Genomic DNA, 17,430 nt, shown 5'->3' on the forward strand with positions numbered 1-17,430 from the left:
TCTCTCTGCATTTCTAGTGTCACCAGATGTTTCTGGTCTGCTGATTTTTTAGGCATTTATGGTTTTAACCCATGTTCCTATTTGACATTGGCGACATAAGGTTGAACTACTTAAAATGCACTTCTTAAAAGGTGATAATCAGGCTTCCCTGGTGGCGCAGTGGTTGAGAGTCCGCCTGCCAATGCAGGGGACACGGGTTCGTGCCCTGGTCCGGGAAGATACCACATGCCGTGGAGCGGCTGGGCCTGTGAGCCATGGCCACTGAGCCTGCGTGTCCGGAGCCTGTGCTCCGCGACGGGAAAGTGATAATCAAAATGTTTTTCTCATTGGTCAAGGCAGTTATTGTCAAAAATAGCAAGAATGGGGAATTTTTGGCTAAACGTTAGGAGGACTGCATGACCAACACTGGAGGTTTAAATTTCTGATTATACCTGTGCTTGGATGAAGGTAACATAGTTTTAAAAGCTGTTGGGGGCAGCCTGGCAAGTCACAGTTATCCTGCAGGCTCTGTGCGTGTTTCCTCTGGTCACCCTTCCCTCCACGCGTCTCTCCCTTGCTGTGTTTTGGCTTGTCATATATTTCTGTCTGTCTGTACATCTCTCATCATGTTGGGGTTTGTCCTTCTGTTTCTTTCTCTTACTTTTCACTGGCTTTTTGTGTCTTAGTCCTTTTCTTTCCGAGGTAGTGTTTTAAACTATTTATTATGTTTAGAAGAGTTTTTACATGTCATGTACTTGATTGAAAGCTTATAAGTGGAAAATTTTTATCTTGAGATATATGCAAAATAGTTTCATATTTTTTCATCTTTGTGGCACTTGGTTGATGATTATTAACAGAAAATTCCCCGTCTTAAGTCAACAAGGCTTAATGAATAGAATTTATGCCCAGTAGAGTTTATCCTGACATTCAGCAGGCTTTCATAGAACTTTTAACATACACATTATAGTGGTGTCTTACTTAAAGTTAGGTCCTTAATCCTAATCTTAAATAAGTTTTCCTTGATTATCATATAGAAACATTTGATTATTTTACATATTAACAGCATTTTAAAATAAGAGGTTTATAGCGCTTTAAGATCATGATATTTTTGATTATTCTTGCTTTAGTTCTTCTTCCTTCATGTGTTTCCCCACAGTAATTGTTCCCTAATTTAAATTTTTCTTCCTTTTTTACCTCTTTCTGTCTGTATTTATAATCATTGCCCAGCCATATCTGATTAAGCAATTAGGACTTATTTTGCATCATTAATATTTGTCCTCATTTAATATCTATATTATACCTTTGCTAAGAGCAATAATGACCAGTCACACTGACTCTGCATGTAACCAAAATGTTTATTCTCATAGGGTGAGTTTATAGCATTTACATTTTCATAAACTCAGCCATTGTCCTAAAAGTCACATACATCAGTGACAGGAACTTTGTAGAAGATGGTAGAGGTGGGAACATGTGGCACCCTGGTCCAGTTATTTTGGTGGAGATGAGTTAGGGACCTTTAGTTTCCTTTAGTCAGGGATATTTTCTCCTTCCATTTCTTTCTTTTTAAAAAAATTTTATTGAAGTATAGTTGATTTACAATGTTGTGTTAATTTCCACAGTACAGCAAAGTGATTCAGTTATACATATATATTCTTTTCCATTATATTTTATCACAGGACATTGAATATAGTTCCCTGTGGTATACAGTAGGACCTTGTTGTTTATCCACCCTCCATATATACTAGTTGGCATCTGCTGGCCCCAAACTCCCAATCCTTCACTCCCCACTCTGATTCCATTTCTGAAGGTCAAAGTTCAAGGACTCAGAATTGCCAGCACAATTGCTGGAGGAAGGGAGGGAAGATTCCCATCCCTGTCCCGCCTTCTTCTCTGGCTCCTAGGCCGTGGCTTATGTAGCAGGGCTCCGACCATTTATAAGAACGAATTTTATAGAATTATCTTTTATGTTTTGACTGTGAAATTATTTAACTCTTACCTTTTGAAAGTGGTGCCTACGTTAATATATCCAAGTACCTGCTTCTTATAAAGATCACTCCTTACTCAGTTGATTTTTTTTTTTTTTTTTTTTTTCCAACCATCCTTTACATTTATTTGTCAAATCCCCTTGAATCCATTTTGTACTGAATTGGTGGTTTGTATGTCAGCTCAGATGAATGAACCTGTCTCTGCCTGATCCACAGAAAAGCCTGAAACTTTCCCTAACTAGGAGATTTGTTCTAATTGTTGACAGAAAGTATTTTTTTTAAGTTAATTGCAACTCTTTCTCTTGCATTTGAAGACTGTTTTCTTTTCTTCTGTTTAATGAAAATGAGGAATATTTGGTCAACTTCTGTTTTATTTGGTCTGCTTGAAAATCAGTTTTGCCTTTCTTTTTCTAGCCAATTTATCTTTTTTCACTTAGAGCATGTTATTTTCTAAGTTGTTAGGTATTTTGTGTTTCTCTGGAAACTTATCCAAGTGCCCTCTGATCCTTTTAAGCTGCAACTCCCTGAACTAAATCTAGTTATTTAGTTTTATCATTGGATCTAGTCAGTGGTAGAAGATAGAGTACCTTTTCCTGATGTGCGAAAACAACCCTGCATTAATTTTGAATGTTGACTTGAAATTGACAGTTGAAATACAGATTGGCATTAACTTTGAATACAAATCAGCTGATTAATGCAATTTGATATGTTAACTATATTACTAAGAACCTCCATAATGTGAAATGACCTTTTCAAACTAAAATTTTTGATTTTAAGATGTGTTCTTTTGGAAATTATTTTGTTTCATCATTATTAAAAAATAATGACACATGAGGGTCCCTGAATTTAATTATAGAATCTCTGCCTTTGATGGGGCACATTCTTTGTGCCTTTAGTTCTTCCACTTGATATTTAATTGTTTTGTGTTTGTTTTTGTAGGTCCTTTTCTTCTCTTGTGTTTCCCACTTAGAGAAGTTCCTTTAGCATTTGTTGTAGAGCTGGTTTGGTGGTGTTGAATTCTCTTAGCTTTTGCTTGTCTGTAAAGCTTTTGATTTCTCCCTCGAATCTGAATGAGATCCTTGATGGGTAGAGTAACCTTGGTTGTAGGTTCTTCCCTTTCATCACTTTAAATATGTCCTGCCACTCCCTTCTGGCTTGTAGAGTTTCTGCTGAGAAATCAGCTGTTAACCTTATGGGAGTTCCCTTGTATGTTATTTGTCGTTTTTCCCTTGCTGCTTTCAATAATTTTTCTTTGTCTTTAATTTTTGCCAATTTGATTACTATGTGTCTTGGCATGTTTCTCCTTGGGTTCATCCTGTATGGAACTCTCTGTGCTTCCTGGACTTGGGTGGCTAGTTCCTTTCCCATGTTAGGAAAGTTTTCGATTATAATCTCTTCAAATATTTTCTCAGGTCCTTTCTGTCTCTCTTCTCCTTCTGGGACCCCCATAATGCAAATGTTGTTGCGTTTAATGTTGTCCCAGAGGTGTCTTAGGCTGTCTTCATTTCTTTTCATTCTTTTTTCTTTATTCTGTTCCACAGCAGTGAATTCCACCATTCTGTCTTCCAGGTCACTTATCCGTTCTTCTGCCTCAGTTATTCTGCCACTGATTCCTTTTAGTGTAGTTTTCATTTCAGTTATTGTGCTGTTCATCTCTGTTTGCTTGTTCTTTAATTCCTCTAGGTCTTTGTTAAACATTTCTTGCATCTTCTCGATCTTTGCCTCCATTCTTTTTCCGAGGTCCTGCATCATCTTCACTATCATTATTCTGAATTCTTTTTCTGGAAGGTTGCCTTTCTCCACTTCATTTAGTTGTTTTTCTGGGGTTTTATCTTGTTCCTTCATCTGGTCCATAGCCCTCTGCCTTTTCATCTCGTCTGTCTTTCTGTGAATGTGGTTTTTGTTCCACAGGCTGCAGGATAGTAGTTCTTCTTGCTTCTGCTGTCTGCCCTCTCAGTTGATTTTATAACTTTTGAAAAACCTCCCTCACCAGATGCCTCAGAACACAAGTGGATGGAGTCAGAGAAGCAGTGATCAGGGACGGTTCGTGCCCTTGCCTGAAATCCTTCTGGTCTGGGTTTCCCAGATGTGGGTTGTCCCTCCCAGGACGACAGATGACACTCCTCTTCTCTCCTGTTGCCAACCCGAGTCTGAGTGTAGGGGGAAGGGTTATCACAGACTTTTACCAACAATAGAGGAAGGTTTCTTCTGGCTTCCAAAAGCATAGCAGTCTTCTTGAAAGGAAACTGTTACTAAGCTGTATTTGTTCTTTGAGGTAATTCTTTTCAGTATAAGAAATTGATTTTTTTAGCCTGCAGTTGTTTTTTGCACTTACCACTCTTGCCCCATGTTAGTGCATTTAAGTGTTATTAATCTATTCTTATATTCCCACCGGATAATAGAATAAGAAGGCATTATTTACTGGGATCTGTCATAGGCATTTCATATCGTATTTTCTAGTAAGAGAACAGCTAAATCGTGGAATGCTGGACTCACGTATTCCCCAGTAAATGGTGAAATCTCTTTCCCTTTAATGTTAGGGCCTCCTGGGGTTCATTCCTGTCACCTGAGCAGTTAACTCTAGCACCCTTAAAACCAGAGATGATAAAAGGGTATTCTGTGGGCTTCCCTGGTGGCGCAGTGGTTGAGAGTCCGCCTGCCGATGCAGGGGACACGGGTTCGTGCCCCGGTCTGGGAGGATCCCACATGCCACGGAGCGGCTGGGCCCGTGAGCCGTGGCCGCGGGCCTGCGCATCTGGAGCCTGTGCTCCACAACAGGAGAGGCCACAAGAGTGAGAGGCCCCTGTACCGCAAAAAAAAAAAGGTATTCTGTGATCATTTGTTTCCTTTTTTTTTTTTTACATCTTTATTGGAATATAATTGCTTTACAATGGTGTGTTAGTTTCTGCTTTATAACAAAGTGAATCAGTATTACATATACATATATCCCCATATCTCTTCCCTCTTGCATCTCCCTCCCTCCCACCCTCCCTATCCCACCCCTCTAGGAGGTCACAAAGCACGGAGCTGATCTCCCTGTGCTATGTGGCTGCTTCCCACTAGCTATCTATTTTACGTTTGGTAGTGTATATATGTCTATGCCACTCTCTCACTTTGTCCCAGCTTACCCTTCCCCCTCCCCATATCCTCAAGTCCATTCTCTAGTAGGTCTGTGCCTTTATTCCCATCTTGCCCCTAGGTTCTTCATGACCACTTGTTTTTTTTTTAGATTCCATATATATGTGTTAGCATACGGTATTTGTCTTTCTCTTTCTGACTTACTTCACTCTGTATGACAGACTCTAGCTCCATCCACCTCACTACAAATAACTCAATTTCGTTTCTTTTTATGATTGAGTAATATTCCATTGTATATATGTGCCACATCTTCTTTATCCATTCATCTGTCGATGGACACTTAGGTTGCTTCCATGTCCTGGCTATTGTAAATAGAGCTACAGTGAACATTGTGGTACATAACTCTTTTTGAATTATGGTTTTCTCAGGGTATATGCCCAGTAGTGGGATTGCTGGGTCATATGGTAGTTCTATTTTTAGTTTTTTAAGGAACCTCCATACTGTTCTCCATAGTGGCTATGTCAATTTACATTCCCACCAACAGTGCAAGAGGGTTCCCTTTTCTCCACACCCTCTCCACCATTAATTGTTTGTAGATTTTTTGATGATGGCCATTCTGACCGGTGTGAGATGATATCTCATTGTAGTTTTGATTTGCATTTCTCTAGTGATTAATGATGTTGAGCATTCTTTCATGTGTTTGTTGGCAGTCTGTATATCTTCTTTGGAGAAATGTCTATTTAGGTCTTCTGCCCATTTTTGGATTGGGTTGTTTGTTTTTTTGTTATTCAGCTGCATGAGCTGCTTGTATATTTTGGAGATTAATCCTTTGTAAGTTGCTTCATTTGAAAATATTTTCTCCCATTTGGAGGGTTGTCTTTTGGTCTTGTTTATGGTTTCCTTTGCTGTGCAAAAGCTTTTAAGTTTCATTAGGTCCCATTTGTTTATTTTTGTTTTTATTTCCATTTCTCTATGAGGTGGGTCAAAAAGGATCTTGCTGTGATTTATGTCATAGAGTGTTCTGCCTGTGTTTTCCTCTAAGAGTTTGATAGTGTCTGGCCTTACATTTAGGTCTTTAATCCATTTTGAGTTTACTTTTGTGTATGGTGTTAGGGAGTGTTCTAATTTCATTCTTCTACATGTAGCTGTCCAGGTTTCCCAGCACCATTTATTGAAGAGGCTGTCTTTTCTCCATTGTATATTCTTGCCTCCTTTATCAAAGATAAGGTGACCATATGTGCGGGGGTTTATTTCTGGGCTTTCTATCCTGTTCCATTGATCTGTATTTCTGTTTCTGTGCCAGTACCATACTGTCTTGATTACTGTAGCTTTGTAGTATAGTCTGAAGTCAGGGAGCCTGATTCTTCCAGCTCCGTTTTTCCTTCTTAAGATTGCTTTGGCTATAAGGGGACTTTTCTGTTTCCATACAAATCGTGAAATTTTTTGTTCTAGTTCTGTGAAAAATGCCAGTGGTAGTTTGATAGGGATTGCATTGAATCTGTAGATTGCTTTGGGTAGTATAGTCATTTTCACAATGTGATTCTTCCAATCCAAGAAGATGGTATATCTCTCCATCTATTTGTATCATCTTTAATTTCTTTCATCAGTGTCTTATAATTTTCTGCATACAGGTCTTTTGTCTCCTTAGGTAGGTTTATTCCTAGATAATTTATTCTTTTTGTTGCAATGGTAAATGGGAGTGTTTTCTTAATATCACTTTCAGATTTATCATCATTAGTGTGTAGGAATGCAGGAGATTTCTGTGCATTAATTTTGTATCCTGCTACTTTACCAAATTCATTGATTAGCTCTAGTAATTTTCTGGTAGCATCTTTAGGATTCTCTATGTATAATATCATGTCATCTGCAAACAGTGACAGACTTACCTCTTCTTTTCCTATTTGGATTCCTTTTATTTCTTTTTTTTCTCTGATTGCTGTGGCTAAAACTTCCAAAACTATGTTGAGTAATAGTGGTGAGAGTGGGCAACCTTGTCTTGTTCCTGATCTTAGTGGAAATGGTTTCAGTTTTTCACCATTGAGGATGATGTTGGCTGTGGGTTTGTCACATATGGCCTTTATTATATTGAGGTAAGTTCCCTGTATGCCTACTTTCTGGAGGGTTTCTATCATAAATGGGTGTTGAATTTTGTTGAAAGCTTTCTCTGCATCTATTGGGATGATCATATGGTTTTTCTCCTTCAGTTTCTTAATGTGGTGTATCATGTTGATTGATTTGCGTATATTGAAGAATCCTTGCATTCCTGGGATAAACCCCACTTGATCATGGTGTATGATCCTTTTAATGTGCTGTTGGATTCTGTTTGCTAGTATTTTGTTGAGGATTTTTGCATCTATGTTCATCAGTGATATTGACCTGTAGTTTGCTTTCTTTGTGACATCCTTGCCTGGTTTTGGTATCAAGGTGATGGTGGCCTCGTAGAAGGAGTTTGGGAGTGTTCCTCCCTCTGCTATATTTTGGAAGAGTTTGAGAAGGATAGGTGTTAGCTCTTCTCTAAATGTTTGATAGAATTCGCCTGTGAAGCCATCTGGTCCTGGGCTTTTGTTTGTTGGAAGATTTTTAATCACAGTTTCAATTTCAGTGCTTGTGATTGGTCTGTTCATATTTTCCATTTCTTCCTGGTTCAGTCTCGGAAAGTTGTGCATTTCTAAGAATTTGTCCATTTCTTCTAGGTTGTCCATTTTATTGGCATATAGTTGCTTGTCGTAATCTCTCATGTTTCCTTTTTAAGAGTGCTAATTGTAAAACATGGCAATGTGTTAATTTTATATTTGAACATATAGCAATATATATCTTCGAAATTGTTTACTCAGGACATGAAAATTAAGTTCAATTAAAGTGAGATTGAATCAAATGAATATTTTTAGAGCCTTTTAACTATAATCTCTATATACTTAATGTCATCAGTTTCAAAACTCTTCTAGTGGGTAGAACTAGCTATGTTCTCAACGTAATCATTTCAGGGAATGTTGGTAGATTGAAGAGATACCCAATAAAGCTGCAAAGTTAAGGGAAAGGAAGTTCTCCATTTTAAAAAGTTCATTAGTACTAAAATTCTATGTATATGTTGTAGCTTCAGAACGTTTCATAACCAGGAAATAAAAGAATTGCATTAGAAGCGATGCTAGCATGTTACAAACTAGCGAACATATTAAGTGTTAATCTGAATATTTTCAGGTGCTCCAAAATGATGTATTAGCCCATCAGTCCACCGTGGAAGCCGTGAAGAAAGCAGGAAATGATCTAATCGAATCAAGTGCCGGAGAAGAAGTCAGCAACCTTCAGAACAAGCTAGAGGTTTTGAATCAACGCTGGCAAAATGTTTTGGAAAAAACAGAACAAAGGAAGCAGCAGCTGGATGGTGCCTTGCGCCAGGTGAATGAGAGAATAAATCCTGAAACTTTTTGGTGCCTTCAAGACCAAGATGACATGGCATTTCTTTTATTGGTTTTCACACCCCTGTTTAGTTTTTATACTTCAAGGAGAAGAGTAAAAAAAAGTGGGATAAAGGACAGAGCTGAGAAGAACACAGCTCTCCAGTTCTTAGCATGATAGTTTTATTGCTGGTTCTCCTGCTGAAGAAAAGCAAGTGGTCCAGAGGCCCCTGCCCTTGTTCAAAATGCATGGAGAGGCTTAGCAGGCTGGGATTGTTTAAGCTTCATTTTTGGCTTCAAAGTGACCATATCTGGGGTCCAAACTTGAACCTCTCTCTCACTCCAGGCTAAAGGGTTCCACGGTGAAATCGAGGATTTGCAACAGTGGCTGACCGACACAGAGCGCCATCTGTTAGCATCCAAGCCTCTGGGAGGTTTACCGGAAACAGCCAGGGAACAGCTTAATGCCCACATGGTAACTATATTATTTCCTACAGCTCTAGCCTCAGATTAAGAGACTGACTATTTTGTGTAGGCCCTGGTGATAAACAAACTGTGGGAGAAGGTTTAAGGATATCCAGTTTTGCAGCAGAAATCTCTATATATAAGTGCTAGAAACACTGTTGATTAAATTTTTAAAGTCAGAACCTATTCTTTATTTTAAAGTTTAGTGTGTCAGTGTATGAAAAGAGGTTTTAGCAGTCTAGGCAATTTTTAGAAGCAGACCTTCCCCCATAAAATGATAAAATTGTATGGATAGTAATATAACATTGGGTAAATTATAAACTGTGGCTCCTTGAGTGGAAAGAAAAATCCCTAAAGGAATCAAAATGGACTTAACAATTACTGCTGTGAGCATGAGATTCCCACCCAGTTTCATGGAAGGCTGGAAAATATGTTCTTGTTCTGTGAAAACGAAGTTACATATTTGCTCCTTTTAATGGTGATGGGGCCATATCTTCAACCTCACACCCACCAGGTTTGGATAAGAGGAGGCTTCTGTTTAATTGTCTGACCCGGAGCATCACATCATGCCTGTGGGCTGTTCCCGCCCAGAGTCCCGCGCTGTCAACTCTTAAAGATAAGGAGGAAAAATAATGAAACTTGAGACTCTGGCTTTCTTTCCTAGAAGTATGGGCTGAGAAATTAAATTTAGACTACATTTGACCTATTGACATTTCCTATTCGTGTCCCATCATAATTTAGCTCTAGAAGTTCTAAGAGAAAACAGTCTTTTTCAAATGTTGAATGCTTCTTAGGAAATAAAAGTAGAAGTACTTAGGGATTTGGCAAAAGAAATGGGCCATTGTACGTGAAAGTCTGTACTCTTTAGTCATGCCTAGTGTTGTTGTAAGATCTTACTAATAAAACTGCACTTGTTGGGAATAATTTTGAATTTGATGATTTGGAGAGGAAGTGACCATCTTGTAGGTGGAGTGAAGAAATACAACAGAAGTAACATCTTATTCATTTCACAATTGCCATGAGCAGTTAAAATGAATCCTATTAATCCTATAGAGAATTTCCTAGAATCTCTATTCCTTCTTTTAGAAAATCATTGTGTATGTGGTTTTCTTGTTGTTAATATGTTGTTTTCTTGGTGCTACAAGGGACCCATTTGTTCACTGAAAAAGTAATTGACTAATTAACTCGGGAGCACTTGTCTTTTCCATAAAATCTGGCTGTCTTCCAGATACCTCCTTACTTTCCTAGAAGTACTTGCATAGCTATTACAGTCCATTAAGTATAAGTTTAATGAATTCTTGAACAAACATGCATGAGATGGTTCTCTAATAAACAAATATTTTTAAATGGTAATTTAGAAGAGTATAAGTAAAAAGTTGGAAAGCAAAGAGCTTAACTTTAGAATATTTTATTTTAGAAAAATATTACTTATCAGCATATTTGGTTTGGGTAGGATGTTTGCTGATATCATTTGCCAGATTATAGAATTCCATGATTTAAGAAATTCTAAAGAGTTACTGATACTTGTAATACTGTTTTAGTCATGTTCTTTTGATTTGGTTCTGTTAGACATGAAGGAAACTAGAAAACTTGGAGTATTACTGTTTCCTGAGATTTAGCTGTATTTAGAAGCTTTGCTTTGATTAAAAGCTTTCAGTGGGTGATATTGTAAATATGTTGAGAGAGGGATTTTTTTAAGGTTTAAGAAATTACAAAGTTTTGAGGCAATAAAAATATTCTAGAATTAGTAGTGATGGTTGCACAGTCTTATGAATATACTAAAAACACTGAATTCTAGACTTTAAAATGCTGATTTTTATGGATTATATCTCAATTTTAAAAATTAAAAAGTTGGAAGTATTAGATAGTATGTAATTTTTCAGTGGGAGCTATGATTTGACTCACATTGTAATTGAATCAATGGAATAGAACTGGTCTTACTTTTGACGTGAGTGTAACTGGTGTTTCATTTATCTTAAATTCTAAATTTGTTTAAGCAGTATTTTTATACTCTCTATAGAAGATACACACTGCATTCTAGTTGAAAGCTTTAAAAATGTTATAACTGAGAAGAATATTCATAGGACCACAAGTTTGGCTACTGTGATTCCAAAGTCTGTGTCATCAACTTAAATGTCTTACCGTACTGGGTCTTCACCTTCTATCCACTGTGTGTCTTCTGAGCATAGAATTAAATTATACCAAAAAACCAATATTACAGTTGTTGTATTGTGTTCCGAGGAGAGACTTAGAGAACCCATTTTACAGAGAAGGAAATCGAGGCTCAGGGAAGTTATGTTACTCGCCCAAGGTCACAGAGCTGATTGGTTACTGTACATTGAAACCTTTCTTGATAACATTTAACATTACTGCTTCACGTGTGGGGTGGATTGATAACAATAGCACCATTTCTAAGACTTCTTGGTAGGCAGAGTGTGGCTATAGGTTTAGTTGTTCTTTCAGTATAGTGGAAAGTTTGAATGTGTCAGGGTTATTCTGTGTGCTGGACGGTGTTGAGTATATAATAAGGGGCTTGGGATTGATGACATGGAAAAAGAGCTCTGAGATTTTGTTCTCTTAAAAATGATATGACTTGCGGGGCGGGGGGGATATCTCCATTTAGGAAATCTGTGCTGCCTTTGATGTTAAAGAAGAAACATATAAGAGTCTGATGCAGAAAGGCCAGCAGATGCTTGCAAGATGCCCCAAATCTGCAGAGACAAATATTGACCAAGACATAAATAACTTGAAAGAAAAATGGGAATCAGTGGAAACCAAGCTCAATGAAAGGAAAGTATGTGCCTTGATGAATATCATAGAATGAATGTTTTCATTGTTTCATTTCATGGGTCTTACCTTATCTCCGAGTAGAATTGTCAGTGGAACACCTAATGATTCATGTTTAAATTTTCTTTGTATACGTTTGGACATTTCATGGGCTCAGCTGAAAATAGTATTCTGTCTTAACGCAGGAGAACACAGTTGAAGAAATCTGTTCAGACATAGATAAAGGTATATCATAGGTCAAGTGTTAACTAGGTATAGTTTAAATCTGTGAACCAGTGGAATTCTGGGTGGTTAAGTAATTCTAATCACACTTATTAAGCAAAAGGCAGGCTGTATGTCTGGCGGGAGTGGGGAGGGAGGGAGACCAAGAAAGTGAGATGATTGTATATATAATAAGCACTTACATAACAAAAATCCATGAGGGAGAATTAAGAATCTTGCTATTTAATGCTATAAAAATGATAGGCTAGGAATACTAGATTATATGCCCTTGCTGACAGAGCATAATGTATATACATTTCATAGTATTTTGACCTCCAAAATGAATTGCATGCATGTCAAATTTTCTTTTTGTAAATTCTATTTAGTAATTCTCTGGTTAATTGTCCCCAAACCACAGTTTTAGTGTATATTAAAATTGTTTTAGCTGCAGTGAGATGCTTCTCACTAAACTTGAAGGGGCTTGGTTAGCCAGTATTCAAAAACTGTTTGGGGGATATAGACTATGCATAAATAAAGTATGGATGGGGAGGAAATCTGCCAGAGAGTAGTTAAACTTGCTGGGGCGGGGAAGGTGGGGAGGCGGGAAACCTTGAATACCATGAAATACTAAATAATCTGTCTTTTCAGGTTAAACTGGAAGAGGCCCTCACCTTGGCAATGGAATTCCACAGTTCCCTCCAGGACTTCATCAACTGGCTCACCCAGGCGGAGCAGACCCTAAACATGGCTTCCAGGCCAAGCCTTATCTTGGACACTGTCTTATTTCAAATTGATGAACACAAGGTAAGCTGCATCCCGGATGGACAGCACTCCCTTCTCAGACCTTTTTAGACATCAGGCTGTTTTAATGGCAAAAGCATAAATTTGGTAGTTTGAACACTTTCTTTTGTCCTTTGAAACCAGCTTATGATCCTGGAAGTATTTTCAAGATAGATCCATTTTTCCTTTGTTTCTGATTGTACCCACCTCCCTTTTTTGGGGAAAGGTCTTTGCCAATGAAGTAAATTCTCACCGGGAGCAGATCATAGAGCTGGACAAAACTGGAACCCACCTGAAGTATTTCAGTCAGAAACAAGATGTCGTTCTCATTAAGAATCTGCTTATCAGTGTACAGAGCCGCTGGGAGAAAGTGGTCCAGCGCTTAGTAGAAAGAGGAAGATCTTTGGACGATGCAAGGAAGAGGGCCAAGCAGGTAAACCTTTATAAAGATCCTCTGAACTTGGCAATGAATCAGGTCTATGTTATGTTATTAAATACACGTTATGTTATTAAAGTGCTTTTATGGCAGGCTGTGCTTTGTGTAACGATCATGGCGTGAAGCCAAGGTGTTTATTTCCTAAAAAGGCCATGGCCTCAGTTTGGACGATGACGTCACTTTCTGACCTGGCAGCAACTCCAGGCCCTGGGGACCAGCCTTGGAAAGACTGATCATATCTTGATATCACAGATGGACCGTTATCATTGGGGCCCAAAAAAGGGCTCCACAGTTTTGTTGTTGGGTTGGTTGGTTTTCCTTGGCCTTTCAACCTCCACTCTCATACTTAGAGTGAGGCATTCTGCTTTTTTATATTGCTACTTGTGTTTAGTTCCAAAACCAGACTTTCTCATGTGTAGCCCCCAGACAGCTTTCTGAAGGCACACTCTGGGTCTGAGCTGGTTGTTTCTCTTCACCTCTCCAAATCCGTACACTTGTTGGCAGGGCTTCCTTTCTTCTCTAATATTTGGATACAGCTTCATCCCACCTTTAAATTAACTGTTTGAATCTTGGGGGGCTGCTTTTTTTAATCTAGAGAATCTCACATGGAACTTTCCTTCCTTCCTTCCTTCATCTGTTACTCATATTCTGTTCTAGAGTAAACACAGAGAAGTGCAGTTATGCATCTCTGTACTCCAGGGAAGAGGAAGATGCACCCACCTTGCTTGGCATATATCTTTGATTTTTACTAGGAACTTGTGTAATAATACTGAGGGTGAATTTTATAATGACTCTTTCTGCCCCATTCCATTGCATTTGTCCAGCATTGGTGTTGGGCGCAGTCATTTGGGGAGCTAGGCTCGGCTGGGTGATGCAGAGGATGACCTGGACAGCATTTAAAGCTGTCCAGCATAAAATGTTTAAAGGCTGGCGAAATGACACATTGCCCTGTGATTGGATTACAGGCCACATGTCTCTTTTTGAGGGGGAGGTATGGTATGTCCCATGTAATAAACGAGTCTCTAGAATAGAATCGGTCTCGGATGTTTTTTTAAGACAGTCCTCATGCCAAGCCTGATGTTTTTCTTGCCGTGTGTGCAGCCCTGTCGTCTGTAGTGGAGGCATTTTGAGCTATGAACATCTGATTTACTCAAGTCTCATGGATACCAGTAGCCAGTTGGCCACCCTCTTCCTCCTTTCTCTATCGAGTCAATTTTATTTTCTCAGTCTGTTGAATTGAATTGATAAGGATTTTCCACTGTTCTCGGTGCAAAAGGATGGCATTTCTTCTATTTGTACGGCTTCTAAATAGTTTTGAGAGCAGGACCAGCCTCAGAACCTGTGCATTTGTACCATTGTACTTACCATCCAGTTGTTATAAGCTGTACTGTCTGTAGAAAGACAAGCTGACAGGGACTTCCCTGGCGGTCCAGGGGTCAGGACTCTGTGCTTCCACTGCAGGGGGCACAGGTTCGATCCCTGGTCAGGGAACTAAGATCCTGCATGCCAAAAATAAAGACAAGCTGGCATCACTAGCTGTTTATTTATTTATTTGTTCTAATACCTCAGGTTTTGGCTCAGATCTTGGCTGTAGTTCTCTGACTTGGGCAATTTATGTGCCTATTCTGGCCTCCCTGTTTTCATGTCTAAGTTGATTAGATTTGTGGGAGGGACGTGTAGGGAGAGCAGGTCTCTAACAAGACAGTCTCCAGTGGACCCTTGCAGCTTTGTGATTCTGTGCTCTCACTGTGCTTAGTATCAAATGTCTTTTTGTTATTTCACTATTAATGTTCTTTGATATAAAACAGTTTTTATTTTGATTACTTAGGTTTTTGTCATGTATCTGTTCCCTTTAATTCCTTGGAAGAAATAATTTATAACTAATTTTCTAGTTTGGTATCCAAAAATAGAACCTACTATTTCTTTATGATAAGCAGAAAAGAGACCACAGCTGAAATCAAGTATATATAGCACCAGAATAGTTCAAGGCTTTAGACGCGAAAGATAATTGTTCTGTTAGAACTCGAGTATTGTGGGTGCTCTTAAGTATAAAACCAGTATGTGAGGCTCAGGCATTGATGTGAGGATTTGTATAGCAGCAAGAAAGATGTTGAACTGTCTTTGCATTAAATAGGAACGTAATGCCGTCTTTTTGTTAAAGTGAATTTACAAACTTTATCCTTTCCCTTCTCCCTTTTTGTACCTCTTTCTTAGCATAAGAATTAAACACCACCTTAGAAGTAAATCCAGATCTGTCAAGAGACAACAGTGGAAGCTTACATTATTATTTTTTTAGTTTTATTGACGTATAGTTGATTTACAATGTTGTGTTTAATTTCTGCTGTACAGCAAAGCGATTCAGTTATACATCTATCTATTCTTTTTCATGTTTTTTTCCACTATGGTTTATCCCAGGATATTGAATATAGGTCCCTGTGCTATATAGTAAGACCCTGTTATTTATGCATCCTATATATACTAGTTCGCATCTGTTAATCCCAAACTCCCACTCCATCCCTCCCCCACGCTCCCTCCCTCTTGGCAACCACAAGTCTGTTCTCTATGTCTGTGAGTCTGTTTCTGTTTTGTAGATAAGTTCATTTGTGTTGTATTTTAGATTCCAATCAGAACAGCAGACAGAAAACCAAATGAAAAAAAATGAAAAGCAATGTAAGAGACCTATGGGATAATACAAAGCATGCCAGTCTATGCTTACATTATTTATTAAACAAAAGAAAGGGTGGGACGTTCTGCCTGATGCTCCCTAACTGCTTCTAGGCTCACTTCTATTTTTGTTAAAGCTGACATGTTTGAATGAGTTATAACAAAGTGACCACGGGGCATGACCACAAAAGCTGAGCGTCAACAAGACATTTTGTAATCTGCTGATGAAAATATTCTTTCCTGTTCTTCTTCAGGGAGAATTTTGAATGTATAATTGTTAACATTTTCATTAATATCAATTTCTGTTTAGAAATGTACTAGATTTCAAATCTAGTGAGTATGCCTGAAAGTTTTCTGGACAAAGATGCGAATTTCTTTTACAGTTCCATGAAGCTTGGAGTAAGCTTATGGAGTGGCTGGAAGAGTCAGAGAAGTCTTTGGATTCTGAACTGGAAATTGCCAACGACCCAGACAAAATCAAAGCACAACTGGCACAGCATAAGGTGGGTCTGCAGTTAAGAAAAGCACATTGTATCGTTGTATATCTCAGGGTCACTTTTAAATTCCTACCTGATTGTGTATTTATTCACCACTGGAGAAAAAGGCTGTCCAACGTGGACCTGTATTAAATTTAAAACCAATTGCCCTTTACATTGGTCAAGTGATCATTCCATTATGATTCCAGGGTTAATTGTTAAAAGAAAACTCACTGAATTAAAACTGGAAGTCTTCCGCAGTCTAAAACACATAAAGGACTTCTAGAGGCCGAACATTGGCACTTCGGTTTATCACAACTGCCTTGTCTTGTAATTTCTTTCATAGACCAAATGCCATGCAGAACATAATTATGTACTAAAAGGAACGTAGATTTTGCCATATATATTCCTACATACAGTGCAGTGGGGAAAATTGGTTGCCACTTCCTAAATTGGTATTACTGTGTATGTGTGTGAAATTCCACCCCTCCCCTCAAAGACACATAGTCACTGGCTTCCTTGTGTAGACAAGAAGATATGGAGACACTGTTTTATATTTTCTGCCTTTTATATTCCTACCACATGCCCTTCAAAGAACATCCCTCCCCCCATCCTCCCCAACTCTCTTGAATTTGGGTCTTTCTGTTATTCTGTTTGTAAAGTGATCATCGGCCCTCAGGGTGAGGATGTGGGTAAAAGGAGACCGTCCCTGCAAACCATTTTACAATCTTAGGCATCTACATATAAATCATTGCTTGAAACATGATAGCTTTTAAAATGCTGGAAAAGATTGAATGATATAAGTTTTATCATCATCAGAACATTCTAGCCCTCGTGTTCATCCAGGCTGGTTGCTTCCGTCAGTGGGCCTGACCAGCTGCAGGGGTCAGGATCCTAGGATGATGGGGGAACATGCTGAGGTCCTTTCTTTGGCTGGATGAGGGCTTACGAGTGGCTTGTCCTGATGGCCCCTCTGCCTGGGAGCTGCCCCATCTAGCACTGGCAGCCCAGAGATGGTGACCAGCACCCTTTCCCGTCCCCTCCTTCTCAGAATAGAATGCCTTATGTGAACTATGTAGACGTTGTGTTACATAGTCTGATGAAAGCATACGGCATATTTAAAGTAGAGAATCCTGGAAATAAGAATGTGTGAAGAACCCTATTAGATTTCTTTTTCCTAGTGA

The 17,430-nt window shown here is 38.6% G+C and overlaps 1 protein-coding gene across 15 annotated transcripts in view; it reads left to right on the forward strand.

Moving 5' to 3' along the window:
• DST (dystonin) overlaps window positions 1-17,430 on the forward strand; it is a 558,750-nt gene that overhangs the window by 511,057 nt on the left and 30,263 nt on the right. For all 15 annotated transcript variants that reach the window (XR_014326489.1, XM_082847286.1, XM_082847281.1 and 12 more), the window contains 6 exons: window positions 8,241-8,438; window positions 8,784-8,912; window positions 11,526-11,696; window positions 12,539-12,694; window positions 12,897-13,103; window positions 16,154-16,273. Coding sequence is in view for 14 of the 15 variants with exons in the window: in XM_082847286.1 (XP_082703412.1) it covers window positions 8,241-8,438; window positions 8,784-8,912; window positions 11,526-11,696; window positions 12,539-12,694; window positions 12,897-13,103; window positions 16,154-16,273 (981 nt within the window). In the remaining variant the exon portion in view is untranslated. The remainder of the gene's footprint in view (window positions 1-8,240; window positions 8,439-8,783; window positions 8,913-11,525; window positions 11,697-12,538; window positions 12,695-12,896; window positions 13,104-16,153; window positions 16,274-17,430) is intronic.

The sequence above is a fragment of the Leucopleurus acutus genome (assembly GCF_964270905.1).
Source record: "Leucopleurus acutus genome assembly, chromosome: 10".
Lineage (NCBI taxonomy): Eukaryota > Metazoa > Chordata > Mammalia > Artiodactyla > Delphinidae > Leucopleurus > Leucopleurus acutus.